The sequence below is a fragment of the Somniosus microcephalus genome, chromosome 3, assembly GCF_052327205.1.
Source record: "Somniosus microcephalus isolate GS21.2 chromosome 3, FLI_Smic_1.0, whole genome shotgun sequence".
In the NCBI taxonomy this organism is placed as follows: Eukaryota; Metazoa; Chordata; class Chondrichthyes; order Squaliformes; family Somniosidae; genus Somniosus; species Somniosus microcephalus.
The window spans coordinates 134,159,597-134,180,539 of record NC_140989.1 but is presented as its reverse complement, the minus strand read 5'-3'; the positions used below and the strand labels follow the sequence as shown (position 1 = coordinate 134,180,539).

Sequence of the window (20,943 nt, the reverse complement as noted above, 5' to 3'; positions counted from 1 at the left end):
AGTGATTTTGATCGTGTTTAGCTCCTCCCCCCCTTTCGCCCCCTGTTTGTCCAGTGTTGGGATATTCTTAGTGTCTTCTACTGTAAAGACTGATACAAAATATTCAGTGTTTTTGTCATCTCCATATTTCCCACCATTAATTTCCCGGTCTCATCCTCTAAGGGACCAACATTTACTTTAGCCACCCTTTTTCTTTTTATATAACTATAAAAACTCTTACTATCTGTTTTTATATTTTTTGCTAATTTACTTTCATAATCTATCTTCCCTTTCTGAATCAATCTTTTTGTTATTTTTTGCTGTCTTTTAAAGTTTTCCCAATCCTCTATCCTCCCACTAGATTTGGCTACCTTATATGCCCTTGTTTTTAGTCGAATACTATCCTTAATTTCTTTACTTAGCCACGGATGGCTGTCTTTTCTTTTACACCCTTTTCTTCTCAGTGGAATATATATTTTTTGGAAGTTGTAAAATAACTCCTTAAATGTACACCACTGATCATGTATCGTCTTACCCTTTAATCTATTTTCCCAATCCACTCTACTCAATTCCGCTCTCATACCTTCATAGGTCTCCTTTATTCAAGCTTAGCACGCTTGTTTGAGATCCAACCTTCTCACCCTCTAATTGAATATGGAATTCAACCATGTTATGGTCACTCATTCCAAGGGGATCCTTTACTAGGACATTTTTAATTAATCCTGTCTCGTTACACAGGACCAGATCTAAGGTTACTTGCCCCCTGGTCGGTTCAGTTACATACTGCTCAAGAAACCCATCCCTAATACACTCAATGAACTCATCCTCAAGGCAGCCCTGCCCAATTTGATTTGTCCAATTAATATGATAGTTAAAATCCCCCATAATTATAGATGTTCCCTTATTACAAGCCTCAGCTATTTCCTGATTGATACTCCGTCCAACAGAGTTGCCACAGTTCGGAGGCCTATAGACTACGCCCACTAGTGTTTTTTTCCCCTTATTATTCCTTACCTCCACCCAAACTGTTTCATTGTCCTGATCTTTTGACCCAATATCATTTCTCTGTATTAGTGATTCCTTCCTTTATTAACATAGCCACCCCACCTCCCCTTCCTTCCTGCCTGTCCTTCCTGATCGTTAAATAACCTGGTATGTTTAATTCCCAGGCATTGTCACCCTGCAGCCATGTTTCTGTAATGGCCACAAGATCATACCCATATGTAGTTATTTGTGCCATTAACTCGTCTATTTTGTTACGAATGCTACGTGCATTCAGATAGAGAACTTTCAAAGATGTTTTGTGACACTTAGTTCCTGCTTTTGCCCTTTTTATTACTTTACCTTTTACTCCATACCTTCTGCCCCTTCCTGACATGCTCTGGTTTTTAATTTCCCCACTGCTACCCAAGTCTATGACCTTCTCTGTTGTCATTTGTATTATTTGCTCTCTAGGAACCTCCCCCCCACTAGTTAGTTTAAAGCCGTCTCTACAGCCCTAGTTATATGATCCGCCAGGACTCTAGTCCCAGCACTGGCCAAGTGAAGCCCGTCCCAACGGAACAGCTCCCTCCTGCCCCAGTACTGGTGCCAGTGTCCCAGGAAGCAAAACCCATTTCTCCCACACCAGTCTTTGAGCCACGCATTTAACTCTCTAATTTTATTTGTCCTAGCCAAATTCGCTCGTGGCTCAGGTAATAATCCAGAGATTATTACCCTTGTGGTTCTGCTTTTTAATTTGGTCCCTAGCTGCTCAAACTCACTCAGCAGAACCTCCTTCCTTGTCCTATCTATGTCGTTGGTACCAACATGGACCACGACAACTGGATCCTCCCCCTCCCACTCCAAGTTTCTCTCCAGTCCAGAGGAGATGTCCTTAACCCTGGCACCGGGCAGGCAACACAGCCTTCGGGACTCTCGTTCTCGGCTGCAGAGAACTCTATCTGTCCCCCTAACGATACTATCCCCTACCACTACAACATTTCTTTTAACTCCCCCCACTTGAATGGTCCCCCGCTCCACGGTGCTGTGGCCAGGTTGCTCATCCTCCCCGCAGTCCCTGTTAGAGACACGTGCAATAAAGGAAACTACGATGGTATGAGGTGCGAGTTGGTTAGGATGGATTGGGGAATGTTACTTAAAGTGTCGACGGTGGATAGGCAATGGCAAACATTTAAAGATCGCATGGATGAACTACAGAATTTGTTCATCCCTGTTTGGCATAAAAATAAAACAAAAAAGGTGACTCAACCATGGCTAACAAGGGAAATTAGGGATAGCATAAGATCCAAGGAGAGGACATATAAATTAGCCAGAGAAAGCAGCAAACCTGAGAATTGGGAGCAGTTTAGGATTCAGCAAAGGATTACAAAGAGATGAATTAAGAGGGGGAAAATAGAGTATGAGAGTAAGTTTTCAGGGAACATAAAAACTGACTGTAAAAGCTTCTATAGATATGTGAAGAGAAAAAGATTGGTGAAGTCAAGTGTAGGTCCCTTGCAGTCAGAATCAGGGGAATTTATAATGGGGAACAAAGAAATGGCAGACCAATTAAATACATACTTTGGTTCTGTCTTCACAAAGGAGAACACAAATAACTTCCCAGAGATGTCAGGGAACATAGGATCTAATGAGAGGGAGGAATTGAATAAAATCAGTATTTGTAGGGAAATGGTGTTAAGGAAATTGACGGGATTGAAGGCCGATAAATCCCCAGGGCCTGATAATCTACATCCTAGAGTACTTAAGGAAGTGGCCCTAGAAACAGTAGATGCATTGCTGGTCATCTTCCAAAATTCTATAGACTCTGGAACAGTTCCCATGGATTGGAGGGTAGCTAATGTAACCCCACTATTTAGAAAAAGGTGGTAGAGAGAAAACTGGGAATTATAGCCGGTAAGCCTGACATCGGTAGTGGGGAAAATGCTAGAGTCCATTATAAAAGATGTAATAGCAGAGCACTTGGAAAACAGTGACAGGATCGGACAAAGTCAACATGGATTTACAAAAGGTAAATCATGCTTGACTAATCTACTGGATTTTTTTTTTTTTTTTTGAGGATGTAACTGGTAGAACCAGTGGATGTGGTGTATTTGGACTTTCAGAAGGCTTTCGATAAAGTCCCGCATAAGAGATTAGCGTGTAAAGTTAAAGCACATGGGATTGGGGGTAAGGGACTGACTTGGATAGAGAACTGGTTGGCAGACAGAAAGTAAAGAGTTGGAATAAATGGGTCTTTTTCCCCCGAGTGGCAGGCAGTGACTAGTGGGGTACCGCAGGGATCGGTGCTAGGACCCCAGCTATTTACAATATATATTAATGATCTAGACGAGGAAACTAGATGTAATATCTCCAAGTTTGCAGATGACACAAAGCTGGGTGGGCGTGTGCGCTGTGAGGAGGATGCCGAGAAACTCCAGTATGATTTGGACAGGTTGGGTGATTGGGCAGATGCAGTATAATGTGGATAAATGCGAGGTTATCCACTTTGGTGGCAAAAACAGGAAGGCAGATTATCTGAACAGCAATAGATTGGAAAAGGGGAAGTGCAATGAGATCTGGGTGTCCTTGTGCACCAGTCGCTGAAGGTAAGCATGCAGGTGCAGCAGGCGGTTAAGAAGGCAAATGGTATGTTGGCCTTCACAGCGAGAGGATTAGAGTACAGGAGCAAGGATGTCTTGCTGCAGTTGTACAGGACCTTGGTGAGGCCACACCTTGAGTAGTGTGTGCAGTTTTGGTCACCTTATCTGAGGAAGAATGTTCTTGCCATGGAGGGAGTGCAGCCAAGATTCACCAGAGTGATACCTGGGATGGCAGGAATGACGTATGGAGAGAGATTGGGTCGATTAGGCTTATATTCGCTAGAGTTTAGAAGAATGAGGGGGAATCTCCTTGAAACTTACAAAATTCTAACAGGACTAGACAGACTAGATGCAGGAAGGATGTTCCCGATGGCGGGGGAGTCCAGAACCAGGGGTCACAGTCTAAGGATAAGGGGTAAGCCATTTAGGACTGAGATGAGGAGGAATTTCTTCACCCAGAGAGTGGTGAACCTGTGGAATTCTCTACCACAGAAGGCAGTTGAGGCCAATTCATTAAATATATTCAAGAAGGAGTTAGATATATTTCTTAAGGCTAAAGGGATCAAGGGGTATGGGGAGAAAGCAGGGACAAGGTACTGAATTTGGATGATCAGCCATGATCTCATTAAATGGCAGACCAGCCTCGAAGGGCCGAATGGCCTACTCCTGCTCCTATCTTCTATGTTTCTATGACTCCCACTATGTTATTTTAATAGTTAAAAGCAGTGAGTGGTTTATGAACGTGGAAGCGAATAGGGCTAGATTAAAAAAAACTTAGCAAGATAAATAGGTAAAAGTCAGTGACAGACAAGGGGACTTGTCTAACCATACAAATGTGTCCAACAGCAAGAACCTGAATTGACTGCGCATGCAGTCTTTGTATCTGAGATTATTGCTCTCATCTCAATATATAGGGGAGAAGACTACTAATGTTTATGACATAAACATCAGCAGTCTCCCCTGCATAATGATGTGGCAAACCAACTGTTGGACCCCCCCCGAAATCTTCTCGCGGCCCCTAGGGGGTCATAGATCCCCGGTGGAGAACCCCTGCTTTAATCCACTTATTGTACTTGTATTTTTCCTTATATTCCTTGCTCATATCATATCTTTACTTTCTCCTGTGTGTCAGCAGTCTTTTCTTTTTATTTAAAATTGCGACTTTTCTTCAGTTATCCATTCTTTTCACTCATGCCTCAGAGTCAGAGGGTTGCAGTTTCACTCATCCCTCCAAAGATTTCAGCACATAATGTAGTACTGAAGGAGCGCTGCATTGTCGGTAATGCCATTCTTCAAATGAGACGCTAAACCAAGGCTCTGTCTTCCTGATTGAGGTGGACATTAAAGATCCCATGGCACTATGCAAAGCAGAGCAAGGAGCTCTCCTAACATTATAGTAAACTCACCTGGGGATCTAGTGCACATATCTACCATCTCAAACAATGGGTTAACCTGTGAGATATGATGGTAGGTACCCCCAAATGAGGTATTATTGCTTTGCAGGTTGCAAGATAGGATATTGAAGGTGTTAGGTGAAAGAGAATAGTGGGCATCTGCTCCAGTTGTTTAGTACTTGCAGTTTTGGTAAATGCCACCTTCAGTCCTTCAGCATAAAATGCTCTGGAGATGCTCTAGTTCCAATACAGATTAAGCCTGTGGTTGTCCAAACAGTTCTCTTTCATGTATCAGGATTCCTAGGTATGCAAGAGAAGCGTTTACTCCAGCCCATGTGCAAGATCCAGGACGAAGCCGTGAGGTGGATTTGTGGCAAAAGATGAAAGCAGTTACAGGAAGCGAGCATTCACCGTCACTGAACACCCTGAAGGGGAAATTAGTATCACAGTGGACACCTCTTTGCCAAAGCAGCACATGTGCAGAACTGGATTAAGCAGCTGGTGATGAGTAAGCCTGGTGTGTGGTACTTGACTTGGATGTCAGGAACAGCAAGGTGGCTGATATAACACAAGCTGTCCTGTGTGAATCCTTCAAGCACACTAAAGCCGATGCCCACTGTAAGATACCCTAGATACACAAGAACATAAGAATTAAGAGCCTGCTCCACCATTCAATAAGATCATGGCTGATCTTTGACCTCAACTCCACTTTCCCACCCGATCTCCATATCCCTTGATTTCCCTTAGAGTCCAAATATCTATCTATCTCAGCCTTGAATATGCTCAAAGACTCAGCATCCACAGTCCTTTGGGTAGAGAATTCCAAAGATTCACAACCCTCAGTGAAGAAATTCCTCCTCATCTCAGTCTTAAATGGCCAATCCCTTATCCCAAGACAATGCCCCCTAGTTCTAGAGTCTCCAGCCAAGGGAAGCAGCCTCTCAGCATCTACCCTGTCAATCCACCTCTCATTCCTCTAAACTCCAGACCATCTAAAACCATCTTCAGCCAGAACTGCCAGGTGGATGATCCATATCAGCCTCCTTACAGAAGCCAGTCTTCAGCCAAGTCGATTCACTCCACGTGATATCAAGAAACGGCTGAGCGCACTGGATACAGCAAAGGCTATGGGCAACATCCCGGCTGGCTTGCTGAAGACTGGTGCTCCAGAACTAGCCGTGCCTCTAGCCACGCTGTTCCAGTACAGCTACAACACTGGCATCTATCAGACAATGTGGAAAACTGCCTAGGTATGTCCTGTCCACAAAAAGCAGGACAAATCCAATCCGGCCAATTACCACCCCATCAGTCTACTCTCAATCATCAGCAAAGTGATGGAAGGTGTCATCGACAGTGCTATCAAGCGGCACTTACTCACCAATAATCTGCTCACTGATGCCCAATTTGGGCTTCGCCAAGTACACTCGGCTCCCAACCTCATTACAGCCTTGGTCCAAACATGGACAAAAGAGCTGAATTCCAGAGGGGAGTTGAGAGAGACTGCCCTTGACATCAAGGCAGCATTTGACCGAGTGTGGCATCAAGTAAAACTGAAGTCAATGGGAATTGGGGGTGGGGGGGGGGGGGGGGGGGGGGGGGGGAAACGCGCCACTGGCTGGAGTCATACCTAGCACAAAGGAAGATGGTTGTGGTGGTTGAAGGTCAATCATCACAACCCCAGGACATCGCTGCAGGAGTTCCTCAGGGCAGTGTCCTCGGCCCAACCATCTTCAGTTGCTTCATCAATGACCTTCCCTCGAACATAAGGTCAGAAATGGGGATGTTCGCTGATGACTGCACAGTGTTCAGCACCATTCACAACTCCTCAGATAATGAAGCAGTCCATGCCCGCATGCAACAAGACTTGGACGACGTTCAAGCTTGGGCTGATAAGTGGCAAGTAACATTCGCGCCACACAAGTGCCAGGCAATGACTATCTCCAACAAGCGAAAGTCTAACTACCTCTCCTTGACATTCAATGGCATCACCATATCCCCCACCATCAATATCCTGGGGTTCACCATTGACCAGAAACTTAACTGGACCAGCCACATTAATACTGTGGCAACAAGAGCAGGTCAGAGGCTTGGTATTCTGTGGCGAGTGTCTCACCTCCTGACTCCCAAAGCCTTTCCACCATCTACAAGGCACAAGTAAGGAGTGTGATGGAATACTCTCCACTTGCCTGGATGAGTGCAGCTCCAACAACACTCAAGAAGCTCGACACCATCCAGGACAAAGCAGCCCGCTTGATTGGCATTCCATCCACCACCTTAAATATTCACGTCCTCCACCACCGGCGTACCGTGGCTGCAGTTTGTACCATTCACAAGATGCACTGCAGCAACTCGCCAAGGCTTCTTCGGCAGCACCTCCCAAACCCGCGACCTCTTCCACCTAGAAAGACAAGGACAGCAGGTGCATGAGAACACCACCACCTCCAAGTTCCCCTCCAAGTCACACACCATCCTGACTTAGAAGTATATCGCCGTTCCTTCATCGTCGCTGGGTCAAAATCCTGGAACTCCCTCCCTAACAGCACTGTGGGAGTACCTTCACCACACAGACCGCAGCAGCTCAAGAAGGCAGCTCACCATCACCTTCTCAAGGGCAATTAGGGATGGGCAATAAATGCCGGCCTTGCCAGCGACGCCCACATCCCATGAATGAATTTAAAAAAAGACTTCCTTACTCTGGTATCCAACCCCCTTGCAATAAAGGCCAATATGCCATTTGCCTTCCTAATTGCTTGTTGTAACTGCAGACAAACTTTGTGTTTCCTGTACAAGAACACCCAAATCTCTGAACACCAACATTTAACAGTTTACCCCAACCCCGAGCCCTTATCTTGCATAGCAACCTTTTATGTAGCCTTGATTTCAAAATTCTCACTCTTGTTTTCAAATCCCTCCATGGGACCATGGGCTGATAAGTGGCAAGTAACATTCACCTTCCCCCCCCACCCCCCCACCCCCACCTATCGATCAAGCTTTGTCACCTGCGTTAATTTCTCTTTACGTGGCTCAGTGTCAAAAAATTTTGTCTTATACTACTGTGAAGCGCCTTATGACGTTTTACTACGTTAAAGGTGCTATAGAAATACAAGTTGTTGTTGCTGTACTAATCAGAATGTGATTTGTGAGGAGTACAGGCAGTATGTTACTGTTCTGCTTTTCTAACAGCTACCATTCCCTTATCTTGTGTGGCTGGGCAAGAATGATTTAAATCACAAGATTTCCTAGTGTCAAGTCTTTTGAAATTTTACATCATAGTATCATCATGATACAGCACAGAAAGATGCCAGAGGAGTCTTGGTACTTGCTGTCTACTTCACGAGGGGTCAAACCGATGATGGTCGGTTATCCAGTAACCATCCTCCTTGGATCAGGGTTTGTAAGGGGGAGAGAGAGAGAGAAAGAGAGCATAGAAGGGGAGGGAGGAGGAGAGCGAAAGAGAGAGTTAAGACCCTCTTTGGGGTCAAGTGGCTCCAAGATAGCACACCTGCTGATGGAACTTTGGAAATATGTCAACCATCTGTGGAGACTGGCACAGAAAACAGGAAGTTGACATACACTGCATTGCAGGTCACACATTCAGCCCATTCGCTGGCTCTCATTAATTAAAAGGTGTTAAAAAATGAAGCACAAGTTTGCATCATCATTCCTCTTGTAAACTCCACATCTTTGCTTATTATCTTCCCAGACAGGCTGACATGTAGAGACCACTGCAAGAGAAATCACGGGGCAAGGGGAAAAAAAGTTACGACTGGAATAACTGCCTTGTGGCCATCAAGCATTCATAGCGACGTCGCTTTTTCATCCTTCGATGTCAGCTCTTCCCATCATTGTGAAGCAGAATTCACCAAGCGTTGGATTGTTCACCCACTAATAGGGAACGTGAGTTGGGTTTAGACCATCGTGAGACAGGTTAGTTTTACCCTACTTATGATGTGTTGTTGCAATAGTAATCCTGCATCCGATTGTCACTCTTTCAGGCGGTATGTCACTGTTTTGCTTTTTTAACAGCTACCAGTCCCTTATCTTTTGTGGCTCGGCAAGAATGATTTCATCACAAGATTTCTTGGTATCAAGTCTTTTGAAATCTTATATCATAGTATCATCGTATGATACAGCACAGGAGGTCGTCATTCGGCCTACTGTGCTTATGCCAGCGCCTTGGTAGAGCTATCCAATTAGTCCCAATCCCCTGCTCTTTCCCCATAGCCTGTAAAAATGAATAATTTTCATCATTCATATGATCAGTGTATAACTTACTATACACCATAAAACAAAATGCTGCAAGTACATTTATGTAAAAGAGAAGGAAAGGTTTCTCCCATTCCTTTTTTTTTTAAAGTGACAATTAGGAGGTATCCTCATTTTTATGCTATATTTTCAGGAGAGCTGCCATTATGTGTCCTAAGCTGATTTGGTGATCCAAGTTCCAAGGGCAGACTCAAGCAGCTCTAGTCCAATCTCATTGCTGGTACAAAGCCCTGGTGTGCTTTAATTAAATGAGTCACTCTAAGACACATAGGGGGAGAAATTCGGTATCGCCCCATTTGGGACGCAATTATCGGCCGGGCGCAAAGATTAGCGCCTGGCACTAATTATCGCCTCCGATTGCAAACTTGGCTTTTATCGCCCCTGGAGGTGATTGGAGCTCTAAATCAGGTGCTTCACATCTGTCTTAAGGCGCAAAGGCCAAGGAGCGAGGCGCTAACTCACAGCGCTGGCGAAGCTCATGTGATGTCAGTCAGCAATGGAACACAGACACACTGGCACCGGCCAATTCTTAAAGGGGAGTTCTGATGAATGGTCATCGACCTGAAACGTTAACTCTGTTTCTCTCTTCACAGATGCTGCTTGACCTGCTGAGTTTCTCCAGCATTTTCTGTTTTTATCTTAAAAAGGGGAGGGTTTATCTTGGTCTCCATCTACATCCTGTTCATTGCAGCCTTGAGTCTCGGCCTGGGAGAGACCTGTACATCAAATCTGCTGGAAAGAACAATGGAGAGACCCAGGGAAAGAGCTCAGAGTGCAGCCCCCACAGTCTCTTCTAAATAGATACAAGGGCAAATCAAAATGAACCTGCAAAGTGCTGCTCAGTATGCAAAACTCTTTCACACAGTGTAGAATCTCTCCAGAAGTCTCTCTCTCTCTCTCTTTCTCAGAATGCATGGTGCAAAAATGTCACCAACAAAAAAAGGCAGGAAGCGGTCGCCTTTAAATAGCGCTCCCCCAGTCCCTTCCCGACTGCAAAACGCTCCCCTCAACCTGTTGTTGCTAGCGGCAAGCGTTAAGGCAGGGGGCGCCACTCAATTTCCAGTCCGGGGCGCTACGCACTTGACTTACGTCACGATCTGCCGGCGCAGGAGATCGTGGCAGTAGTGTTTAGCGCCGCCGCAAAATGTCCGGTCAATTTCGCAAGAGGCGCAGATATCGCCATGCCTGGGCGCTAGTTGGTTTGCGCCCCACTTAGCACCCTCTTAAGGCACTAACGGGTGGCGCTACCAACTGAATTTTCCCCCATACAGCTCATCCTCGTAAAAGTGCTAACCTAAAATAGAGTGTCTTAATGTATCCAATAAAACTGCACAGAAAGGATATTTCCCAACAAATAATTATCATTCCATCCCCACCGAGATAGAACACTTTGTATAAAAATATTCTCCCTAGCATTTCCTTGTCCTTTAAAAATAAGAGCTGCATTTTGGTTGCATTTTATAGCTGCAAAATACAAAATGATAAGTTTTAAAAACTTAAGAGTAGGGCATACGTAATTAGTTAGTCTAAAAGACCTATCAAATCAGGTCACCATTTACAATGATGAAAATGGAAGCATGGACTGTGAAATGACAGAAAATTACCCTTAAGTGATAATTTTACAGAAGCATACTTCAACAGAAATGAAGTCAAGATTATCAGGGCTCTTAATAAGGCATCCGTCCACAAGTGAAGTGGCCAATTTACAATTGCTAGGCTGCATGTGCAATTCCACAGTAGGTTTCTGCATTCTCCAGATACAATTGTCAAGATACTGAGCTACCCCAACAAGTGATAATTTTCATATAATCAGATCACTAAAATATATTGAAAAATAAATATTGAATGGACTGTTCCCTATACAGAACTATACTGAAAATGAGCTGATACAATTTTAAAGTGCTATACCTTGAAGTTTGTGATTGTTGTCTTGTTTCCTTCCATGTGTATGATGTATTTGGCATCCAAATCCTTTTCTCTACACAAGAATAGATATTTATTAATAAAAAGATTACATTAAAAAAACTTTCAATCCAATAGGTTGCAGCAAATCAGCAATTATGTCGAGAGTTTTATTTTAAAATATTTCAGGAATCAAAAATCTAATTATTTCTGTACATCTACAACACAAGATTTCTAATAATTATAAAAAATGTTCTACAGTACGTCAATTTTACAGCAACCAGGCAACCACTTTCTTTCCGCAAAGAAAGTTTCACGTTACTTTTTTTTTAAATGGAAAAAAATAAAAATGAGAATATGTAATGAAAACTTTACTTGACAATGGTATTCAATAAACAAACTCCTGGCTATTTCTGCACCTTTTAGCAAACAGCAATAAATCCTCCAGGCCCCCCGTGCTTCCAGGTCACACCAAGTTTCTGCAGATCAGGCCTTTTATTTTCAACATTCCCACTTTGTTTGGAACTCTATTTTTCACCGTTCGCTGGCTGCCTTAGTCAAAATATATTTTCACATTGTTAATGTTTCCATCACATTCCAATATATTAGCAAGTGAATTTTTTTAAACCATCATGATTTCCCCATCTATCTGGCTCCAACCTCAAAATCTAGAGTTTAGGTGGAGGTAGGGAGGGAGAGAGAAGATGGACAGATGTGGCATCATAACAGCTCCCACCAATTCGGTCAGCACCACGTTATTCATACAATGAGGTGATCTCATTGAAACCTAACACATTCTTAGAGGGCTTGACAGGGTCGATGCTGAGAGGCTCTTTCCCCTGGCTGGAGAGTCTAGAACCAGGGGTCACAGTCTCAGGATAAGGGGTTAGCCATTTAGGACAGAGATGAGGAGAAATTTCTACACTCAGAGGGTTCTGAATCTTTGGAATTCTTTACCCGAGAGCGGTGGATGCTCAGTCGTTGAGTATATTCAAGACAAAGATCGATAGATTTTTGTGCACTAAAGGAAATCAAGGGATATGGGGATAGTGCAGGAAAGTGGGGTTGAGGTCGGAGATCAGCCATGACCTTATTGAATGGCGGAGCAGGCTCGAAGGACCGAATAGCCTACTCCTGCTTCTATTTCTTATGTTCATGTACTCATTGAGCTACATAAAAAAATAGGAGAAGTCATCAAAATCGGTACCAAAATCATCTGAGATCAGTAAGGAATTTGTTTAAATACTGCATTTAAATGTACGTTAGCTGATGTCATTATATGCAGACAGTAACACAGATAGATGGATACCATTTATTAGTAAACCCCTTCAATCACCTTTAATAATGACATTAATGTGTCAGCTACATCACTGTACCGATGCTTCAGATTTTAAAATAGCACACCTCACAAGAATTAGGAGGAGTAGGCCATATGGCCCCTTGAGCCTGCTCTGCCATTCAACAAGATCAAGGCTGATCTTCAACCCCAAGGCTGATCTTCAACCCCAACACTTTCCTCCATATCCCTCGATTCCCCTAGAGTCCAAATATCTATATCGCAGCCTTGAATATGCTCAACGACTGCGCATCCATAGCCCTTTCGGGTAGAGAATTCCAAAGATTCAGAATCCTCCAAGTGAAGAAATTCCTCCTCATCTCAGTCTTAAATGGCCAACCCCTTATGCTGAGACTGTGCCCCCTAGTTCTAGACTCACCAGCCAGGGAAAACAACCTCTTAGCATCTACCTGGTCAATCTCCCTCAGAATTTTGTGTGTTTCAATGAGATCACCTCTCATTCTTCTAAACTCCAGAGAGTATAGGCCCATTCTACACAATCTCTCCTCATAGGACAACCCTCTCATCCCAGGAATCAATCGAGTGAACCTTCGTTGCACCGCCTCTAAGGCAAGTATATCCTTCCTCAGATAAAAAGAGACCAAAACTGTGCACAGTACTCCAGGTGTGGTCTCACCAAGGCCCTGTACAATTGTAGCAATACTTCCTTATTCTTGTACTCCAACCCCCTTAAATAAAAGGCCAACATACCATTTCCCTTCCTAACTGCTTGCTGTACCGGCATGCTAACTTTGTTTCCTTTACGAGAACACCTCATTCTCTCCGAGCACCAACATTGAATGGTTTCTTGCCACTTAGAAAATATTCTGTTTTTCTATTCTTCCTACCAAAGTGAATAACCTCACATTTCCCCATATTATACTCCATCTGCCACCTTATTGCCCACTCACTTAATCTGTCTATATCCCTTGGTAGGCTCTTTGTGTCCTCCTCACAGCTTACTTTCCCACCTAGCTTTGTTTCGTCAGCAAACTTGTATACATTAAATTCGGTCCCTTCATCCAAATTATTAACATAGATTATAAATAGCCGACGCCCAAGCACAGATCCTCGCGGTTTGCCAACCTGAAAATGACTCATTTATCCCTACTCTCTGCTTTCAGTCCATTAACAAACCTCTACCCAAAGTAATATATTACCCCCAACCCCATGAGCCCTTATCCTGCATAGCAACCTTATCGAATGCCATTTAGAAATCCAAATATACAACATCCACTGGTTCCCCTTTATCTACCCTGCAAGTTACATCCTCAAAAAATGAATAAATTTGTCAAACACGATTTTCCTTTCATAAAATCATGTTGACTTTGCCTAATCATATGATGATTTTCTAAGTGCCCTGTTACCACTTCCTTAATAATGGATTCCAGCATTTTCTCAACTACTTATGCGAGGCTAACTGGCCTGTAGTCCCCGGTTTTCTCTCTCCTTTTCTTGAATAGCGGGGTTACATTTGCTACCTTCTAATCCACTGGGACCGTTCACGACAGCCAGTTGGGTGCTACAAATGCAAAAGTAATGATTGCTTTCAATCCCAATTTAACACTTATCAGACAGTTTCAAGATCCTATTGTGTAGTGTTAATCATTTGATGAATGTCTGTGGCAAAGGAGGAAGTAAAATTGTGCGGAATCAGACAGAACCAATCTTGCCTCTCTTCAGCGACATTGACATCAGCTGTCACTCAGACCATCTTGGTTGTTAGAATCATAGAATGGTTACAGCACAGAAGGAGGCCATTCCGTCCGTCGAGTCCGTGGGGACTCTCTACAAGAGCACTTCAGCTAGTCCCACTCCCTGCTCTTTCCCCGTAGACCTGCAATTTTTTTTCCTTCAGGTACTTATACAACTACCTTTTGAAAGCCACGATTGCGCATTCCAGATCCTAACCACTCGCTGCGTAAAAAGGTTTTTCCCTCATGTTGCCTTTGGTTCTTCTGCCAATCACCTTAAATCTGTGTCCTCTGGTTCTCGACCCTTCTGCCAATGGGAACAGTTTCTCTCTATCAACTCTGTCTAGACCCTTCATTATTTTGAACACCTATCAGATCTCCTCTCAACCTTCGCTGCTCTGAGAACAACCCCAGCTTCTCCAGTCTATCCATGTAACTGAAGTCCCTCATCCCTGGAACCATTCTTGTAAGTCTTTTCTGCACCCTCTCTAAGGCCTTCACATCCTCCTCTTTAAAGGCAGCCCATTGTTTGATTACAGTAGTGCCTGCCAATCTTTGATTCCAATTTACCTGGGCCAGATCTATTCTCAATCCACTGAAATTGGCCTTCCTCCAATTAAGTATTTTTACTCTAGATTGCTCCCCGTCATTTTCCATAGCTAACCTAAACCTTATGATGCGGTGATGACTGTTCTCTAAATGTTCCCCTACTGACACTTACTCTACTTGACCCACCTCATTCCCCAGAACCACCTCATTCCCCAGAACCACATCCAGCAATGTTGAAAAAGGCTAGTAGTGGATGTAAAGAGGAATGTCCTCATTTCCTTTTTTAATTTTTGCACTGAATTTATAATTTTAGATACACAAGCATTGACTCTATACAGTGAGCTTTTGCACAATGAATTTAAGCCAGCTTGATTCTCCCATCTTCACCTCAATCTACCCAAAGCGGAAGCCAGCTGGGGAGTGAGTTGGCTGGATAATGGGAAATGGAGTGACTGTTTCTGTGTAACACTCCATGAGTTATTATATAATATAAATTATAGCATTTACTTGCATTATGTAAGTACCCACCAGCACGAGGAAACGCTTTGGGCTGACACCCAAATCATTACATAGAATTAAAGAATTTGTATTTCCATAGCATCTTTCACAACCTCAGGACATCCCAAACTGCTTCACAGCCAATTAAGTACTTTTGAAGTGTAATCACTGTTGTAATGTAGTAAATATGGCAGCCAATTTGCACAAGTCCCACAAACAGCAATGAGATAATGACCAGATAATCTGTTTTCATGATGTTTGTTTAGGGATAAATATTGGTCAGGACATCAGGGAGAACTCCCCTGCTCTTCTTCAAAATAGTGCCATGGAATCTTTACATCCACCCAAGAGGGCAGACAGGGCCTCAGTTTAATGTCTCATCAGAAAGACTATTTCTGTTACTGCAAGAATTCAATAAGGTTGGTTAAAAATGAACATCCTTTTAGAAATCCATGATTGTTAAAAATATATTCTTTGTCTCTGGAGGTTTTGTTTTAAATACGATCCATACCAGCTTCCTCTGAAACTTGTGCCACCCAGCTGGCATTTGCATGATGCTCCAGAAACATGCCTGCACCTGTGCTGTGGTTCTCGGTTTTGGAGGAAGTTGGTGTCCCTAAAGTCATTTATCTCTCACGCACAAATTCTGCAACATTTAGTTAATCTCCTGGCAACCTGAGCAGAAAACGTACAGTAAAAACTAGCCAGATCAGTTGTGTGATGTGCATCAATACACTAAAATCTCTACCCAACTGCTAGAAGCATTGTTCAAACAGCAACTCACTCCAGATTTGCCAGAAACACTATGAAACTCACGTACTGTGTCAAAACTTGTACAATGTTCATAGTTAAATTTATGCCATGTGCACTTCACAATAAGCTACTTTAACTTTTCTTTGCAAGTCTAGCCAATTGAATGCAACTAATGCAATACAAACTGGTTTATGAACAAATCACACAAGTATGTGTGTGTAATCATATGAACAGTGGATGAAATTAAAACCTTTCTAGGACATAACAGCCTTCACATTAGATATACTTGGATAAACAAACAGCCCAGAGCACAACGCATGTAAATGCTTTCCCAAAACTCAAAGGGCTAGGTTATATTCCTAGAGTGTGCAGGAGGTGGGGATGAAAAAGAATGAAGGGTGTAATGTTACATTAATACTCTAGAATTTCTGCTCGATTATCACCCGATGCCACCCTAAATGATTACCTTTGGTGATTCTACTCATTCATCAGTAACAGAAAGAGCAGATGACAGTGGAAATTGTACAAGAATTGTAGCAAGGACCCAAAATATCCATTTCTAAACATTCATAAGAACATGAAAATATAGAACTATATTTGGGGCAACATAAATAACACTGCAAAAAGGCCTGACAAGTCACCCATGTGCTTAGTTCCTGTTCACTTACAAAAGTATTTTCTGAAGTATGTCACGTATAGCTTGTATTCAGATTTTCCTCACCCAAATTACCACTCTTAAAATTGCAGTTGTATAATTATAAAAAATGAAAACAATTAGGAATAGGGCAATAGAAACAGCTCTTTTTAAAAAAAAAGCCACATCTGCTAAACTGAATGCATTCTGTGCCTGCATCACACTTAAAGATGTATGTTAAGGAACTAATTTGACACTTTGTCATACTCTATACAAGCAGTAACACGAAAGTTTGCTTAAGCAATCTAAAGATGCATTTACATTACAAGTTTGTTTTGCACCATTAAATTTATGTAGCCTAAAGTGGGTGTCAAGTTTCTCTCTTCCGCCTCGCTTCAGTGTCAGGTCGAGCTCCGGCTCAGGACTCAGACTGCATTTACACTTTAACTGCAGCTTCTATACAATGTTTAGCACCAACACTACTATGCAACCTTAGCGTTTATAATTTAAAGTCAGGTTAAAAAAAATTATAACAGAGTACTGCGTGCAGTCCTGGTCACCACATTACAGGAAAGATGTGCTTGCACTAGAGAGGATACAGAGGAGATTTACAAGGATGTTGCCAGGAGTAGTAAATCTTAGCTATGGGGAAAGACTGGATAGGCTGGGTTTGTCTTCCTTGGAACAGAGGAGGCTGAGGGGAGACCTTATTGAGGTGTATAAAATTATGAAGGGCCTAGATAAAGTGGATAGAAAGGACCTGTTTCCCTTAGCAGAGGGGTCAAAAACCAGGGGGCACAGATTTAAAGTAATGGGTGGAAGGTTTAGTGGTGATTTGAGGGGAAATTTCTTCACCCAGAGGGTTGTGGGGGCCTGGAACTCACTGCCTGAAAGGGTGGTAGAGGCACAAACCCCAGCCACATTTAAAAAGTACAGGTAGACTATCCTTTATCCGAAAACCTTGGGACCAGCTGAGTTTCGGTTTTTGGAATTTTTCAGATTTCAGAAGGTATTGGGAAATTTGTCGGGGGTCGGGATCGGCGGGGGGGTCGAGAAAAGAATATCGGACGGGCCACTGCAGCTATCGGACGGGCCGCTGTATTGTCGGGTTCACTCTCCCGGTACCTCCTTCACACTGCCCGGCTCGACCTGCAATCTCCTACCCAGGAGGGAACTCTGTGACCCTCTGCCCTGCTCAGCGTAAGTCGTGCGCCACTCTGGTCATGTCGTGCGCACACGACTTACGCTGAACAAAAAAACTTTCGGTTTTTAGAGGTTTTCGGAAGTTCGGATAAAGGATAGTCTACCTGTACTTGGATGCGCACTTGGGATGCTCTAACCTGCAGGGCTACGGACCAAGAGCTGGGAAGTGGGATTAGGCTGGATAGCTCTTTGTTGGCCAGCGTGGATACGATGGGCCGAAATGGCCTCCTTCCATGCTTTCTAAGATTCTGTGATTCTATGATTATAAACAGGGCCACTGCTTCAGTGACTGAAAAGGTCAAATTCAGTTGTTATTACACGGGATTTTCATTGGTGTTCTGGGAATGATATTCTATGATTCTGTCCCATTTTCTGTGAAAACTGCAATCAGTAGCTTTGACCATCAGATGCGAGAACATTATACCCAGAGCTGAAGTGTGGATAAAGTTTCAATTATTCAGCGATAAGGTACTACTTTACTGCTGTGAGAGATGCACAGTGCAAATTTGGCACGCATACGCCTTACCTGTCTCCAAAAAATTAGAAATGCCTAAAGTGTATGCAGATTACTGATAACCTATTTAGTCAGAGGATTCAGGGTAGCCTTTTAGGGTATGTGGCAAATCATATATGTCTAAGATTATCCTTTCCAGAGTAAACTCTGCTAAAAATCATTTAGTGCAAATAAAGCTTTTTTTTTTTTTTTTAATGCCAGCAAATCTATGGAATAAACATCCAAGCACAAAAATCCAGAACCCATGATCAAGGCCACTGATTTATGTTTTTCCACAAAGAGTGCCAAGATTTAATCCCCAAAATGGGACTAATGAGATAGCTCTTTCAAAGAGACAGTGTAGGCTCAATGAGCCAAATGGCCTCCTTCTGTGCTGTAAGATTCTATGATTAAATATCAATTATGCAGAATATATTATGCTCATTGTTTCTGTGCCACACTCTAGAACGGTGTTCTAATGAAAGGTCTGCACCCAAACTGTTAACCACCTTGCTTCCTCCCCGACCCAACCCAAGCACCCGTTGCTGTAAAGAAAATGGGGAAATATAGCGAAGGGATAAAGATAGCAGAGAATGTCTTGTTAGGAGCGAGGTAATCGAATCAAAACTAGTGAATATATATGAGACAAGATTGCTTTTGGGCCCAAATAAGTGAAAGATACCTCATTTAAGGAAAAATTGAATACTTTTAAAACTATGTTAAATATGTAAATATTGCATATAGCCAAGAAAATTGTAAACCGAACAACCTCTTGCTTCCAAGCTACTTAAAAGGACCTGAATACCAAAAATCAACTGTAACTTTCCAATTTGCTGGTGACACAAACAGAAAAAGCAGTAAAGATAAAAGATGTAACTAAATAGTTGCATGAGGATTTAGATTACCATGTACCAACCCAAAATATAATTTTACAGATAACATTAAAGCATTGTGCTTAAGTTGAATAAAATGTGCATCAGAAGTATACAATAAATGGAACTCAAATCAGTACGAGGGACTAGGAATGGAAGCTAAAAGTAATAGACAATCCACTTTCAGTGTCTATACAATGTAACGAAGCAATTGAAAAAGCTGCTATAGAATAGCATTAACTCAAAAGGTTGTGAATCTTTGGAATTCTCTACCCGAGGGCTGTGGATGCTCAGTTGTTGAATATATCGATAAATTTTTGGATATTTAGGGAATCAAAGAATATGGGGATAGTGCGGTAAGGTGGAGTTAAGGTAGAAGATCAGCCATGATCTTATTGAATGGCGGAACAGACTCGAAGGGCCGAATGGCCTACTCCTGCTCCTATTTCTTATGTTATATTAACAGTGGAATACAAATCTGTAGAAGTTATGTTAAGGTTTTAAAATACATTGGTCATAGCACACTTGGGAATACTGTATTCAGTTCCAGACACAATGCTACAAAAAAAATACAAGCATTGCACAGAATACAGAAGAGAACAAAACTGATCTCAAGAATAAAGATAAGGTATAAGAAAAGATTAGAGATCCTCATGCTGTACAATTTAGAGAGTTAGAGGTTAAGGGCAGATCTCACGGGAAGTATACAAAATATTAAATGAAATACACACAGTAAACGCAGAAACTATTTCAAAGTAAGCTAGGGACGTAGAACCAGAGGATATAAATTTAGAGAAAAGTATTTTTAAAGCACAAATCTGGAAGAACCACTTTTACTCAGTGATAAAAGTTTGGAATAATCTGCCACACAGGGCAGTGAAAGGAAAAACAAGATGTTCAAAAAACAGTGGGATTCCAAGATGAGAAAGTTAGGATATCATAGGGATGAGCTTCAATGGACTGAATGGCCTTTTTTAATTCTTGATTTTTTCCCCTTATGTATGTTCTTAGATCAGTGTTTTCTGACTTAACTAGTTACAAATCAGTCTGGTACACTATTTCATATTGGGACAAAGCTCGAGAAACATTTCCTTCCCTTTGCTTCAGAGTTCAGAGGTGCAAGAAAGTGGCATCGCTATCCCTGCAGTTTTGTCATTAACAGTATCCTAAACAGCCTAAATTTTCTAACGATTTACTATGAACAGGTAAAAACCAAGCAGCAAAAGTAACAGCTTGTGTTGACAGCCCAGAAAGCTATGAAAGGCAGAATAAAAATACACCATATAGTGTAACTATACGCATTTTAAGTAGCGTCATGGCATTCGTCTTGTTCAGGTGTAATTTGATCCCTGGTTCAGATGACACTTAAACAGCAAGATCAAATTTCAAGCAATAACAACAGAAAATGCTGGAAAAACTCAGCAGGCCAGGCAACATCCGTGGAGAGAAAATAGAGTCAACGTTTGTCAAGACTGGAAAAGCACAGGAAATTAAATAAATTAAAAGGCCAGGCTGGGAGAGAACAAGAGAGAAGTGAAGAGACATTAAGAGGTATTCAAAACAAGACGAGATGGTGATAGGACTAGTGGAGACAAAAAAAGGCTCTAGATTAGGTGTGAAATGCGCTGGCAGAATGGGAGACCGCTGCCATGTGGGAGAGAGAAAAAAGGGGGGGGGGGCCAAAACAAAGGTGAGGATAAAAAATAAGTAAAAATGTAATGGGGGCCGAGGTTATGATCTGAAATTGTTGAACTTGATATCGAGTCCGGAAGGCTGTAACGTGCCTAAT

At 42.5% G+C, this 20,943-nt stretch overlaps 1 protein-coding gene across 5 annotated transcripts in view; it reads right to left on the bottom strand.

Annotated features, from left to right (window-relative positions):
• kif16ba (kinesin family member 16Ba) overlaps nt 1-20,943 on the bottom strand; it is a 290,426-nt gene that overhangs the window by 263,404 nt on the left and 6,079 nt on the right. For all 5 annotated transcript variants that reach the window (XM_085981640.1, XM_085981641.1, XM_085981643.1 and 2 more), the window contains exon 2: nt 11,129-11,198. In XM_085981640.1, the coding sequence (XP_085837766.1) occupies nt 11,129-11,198 (70 nt within the window). The remainder of the gene's footprint in view (nt 1-11,128; nt 11,199-20,943) is intronic.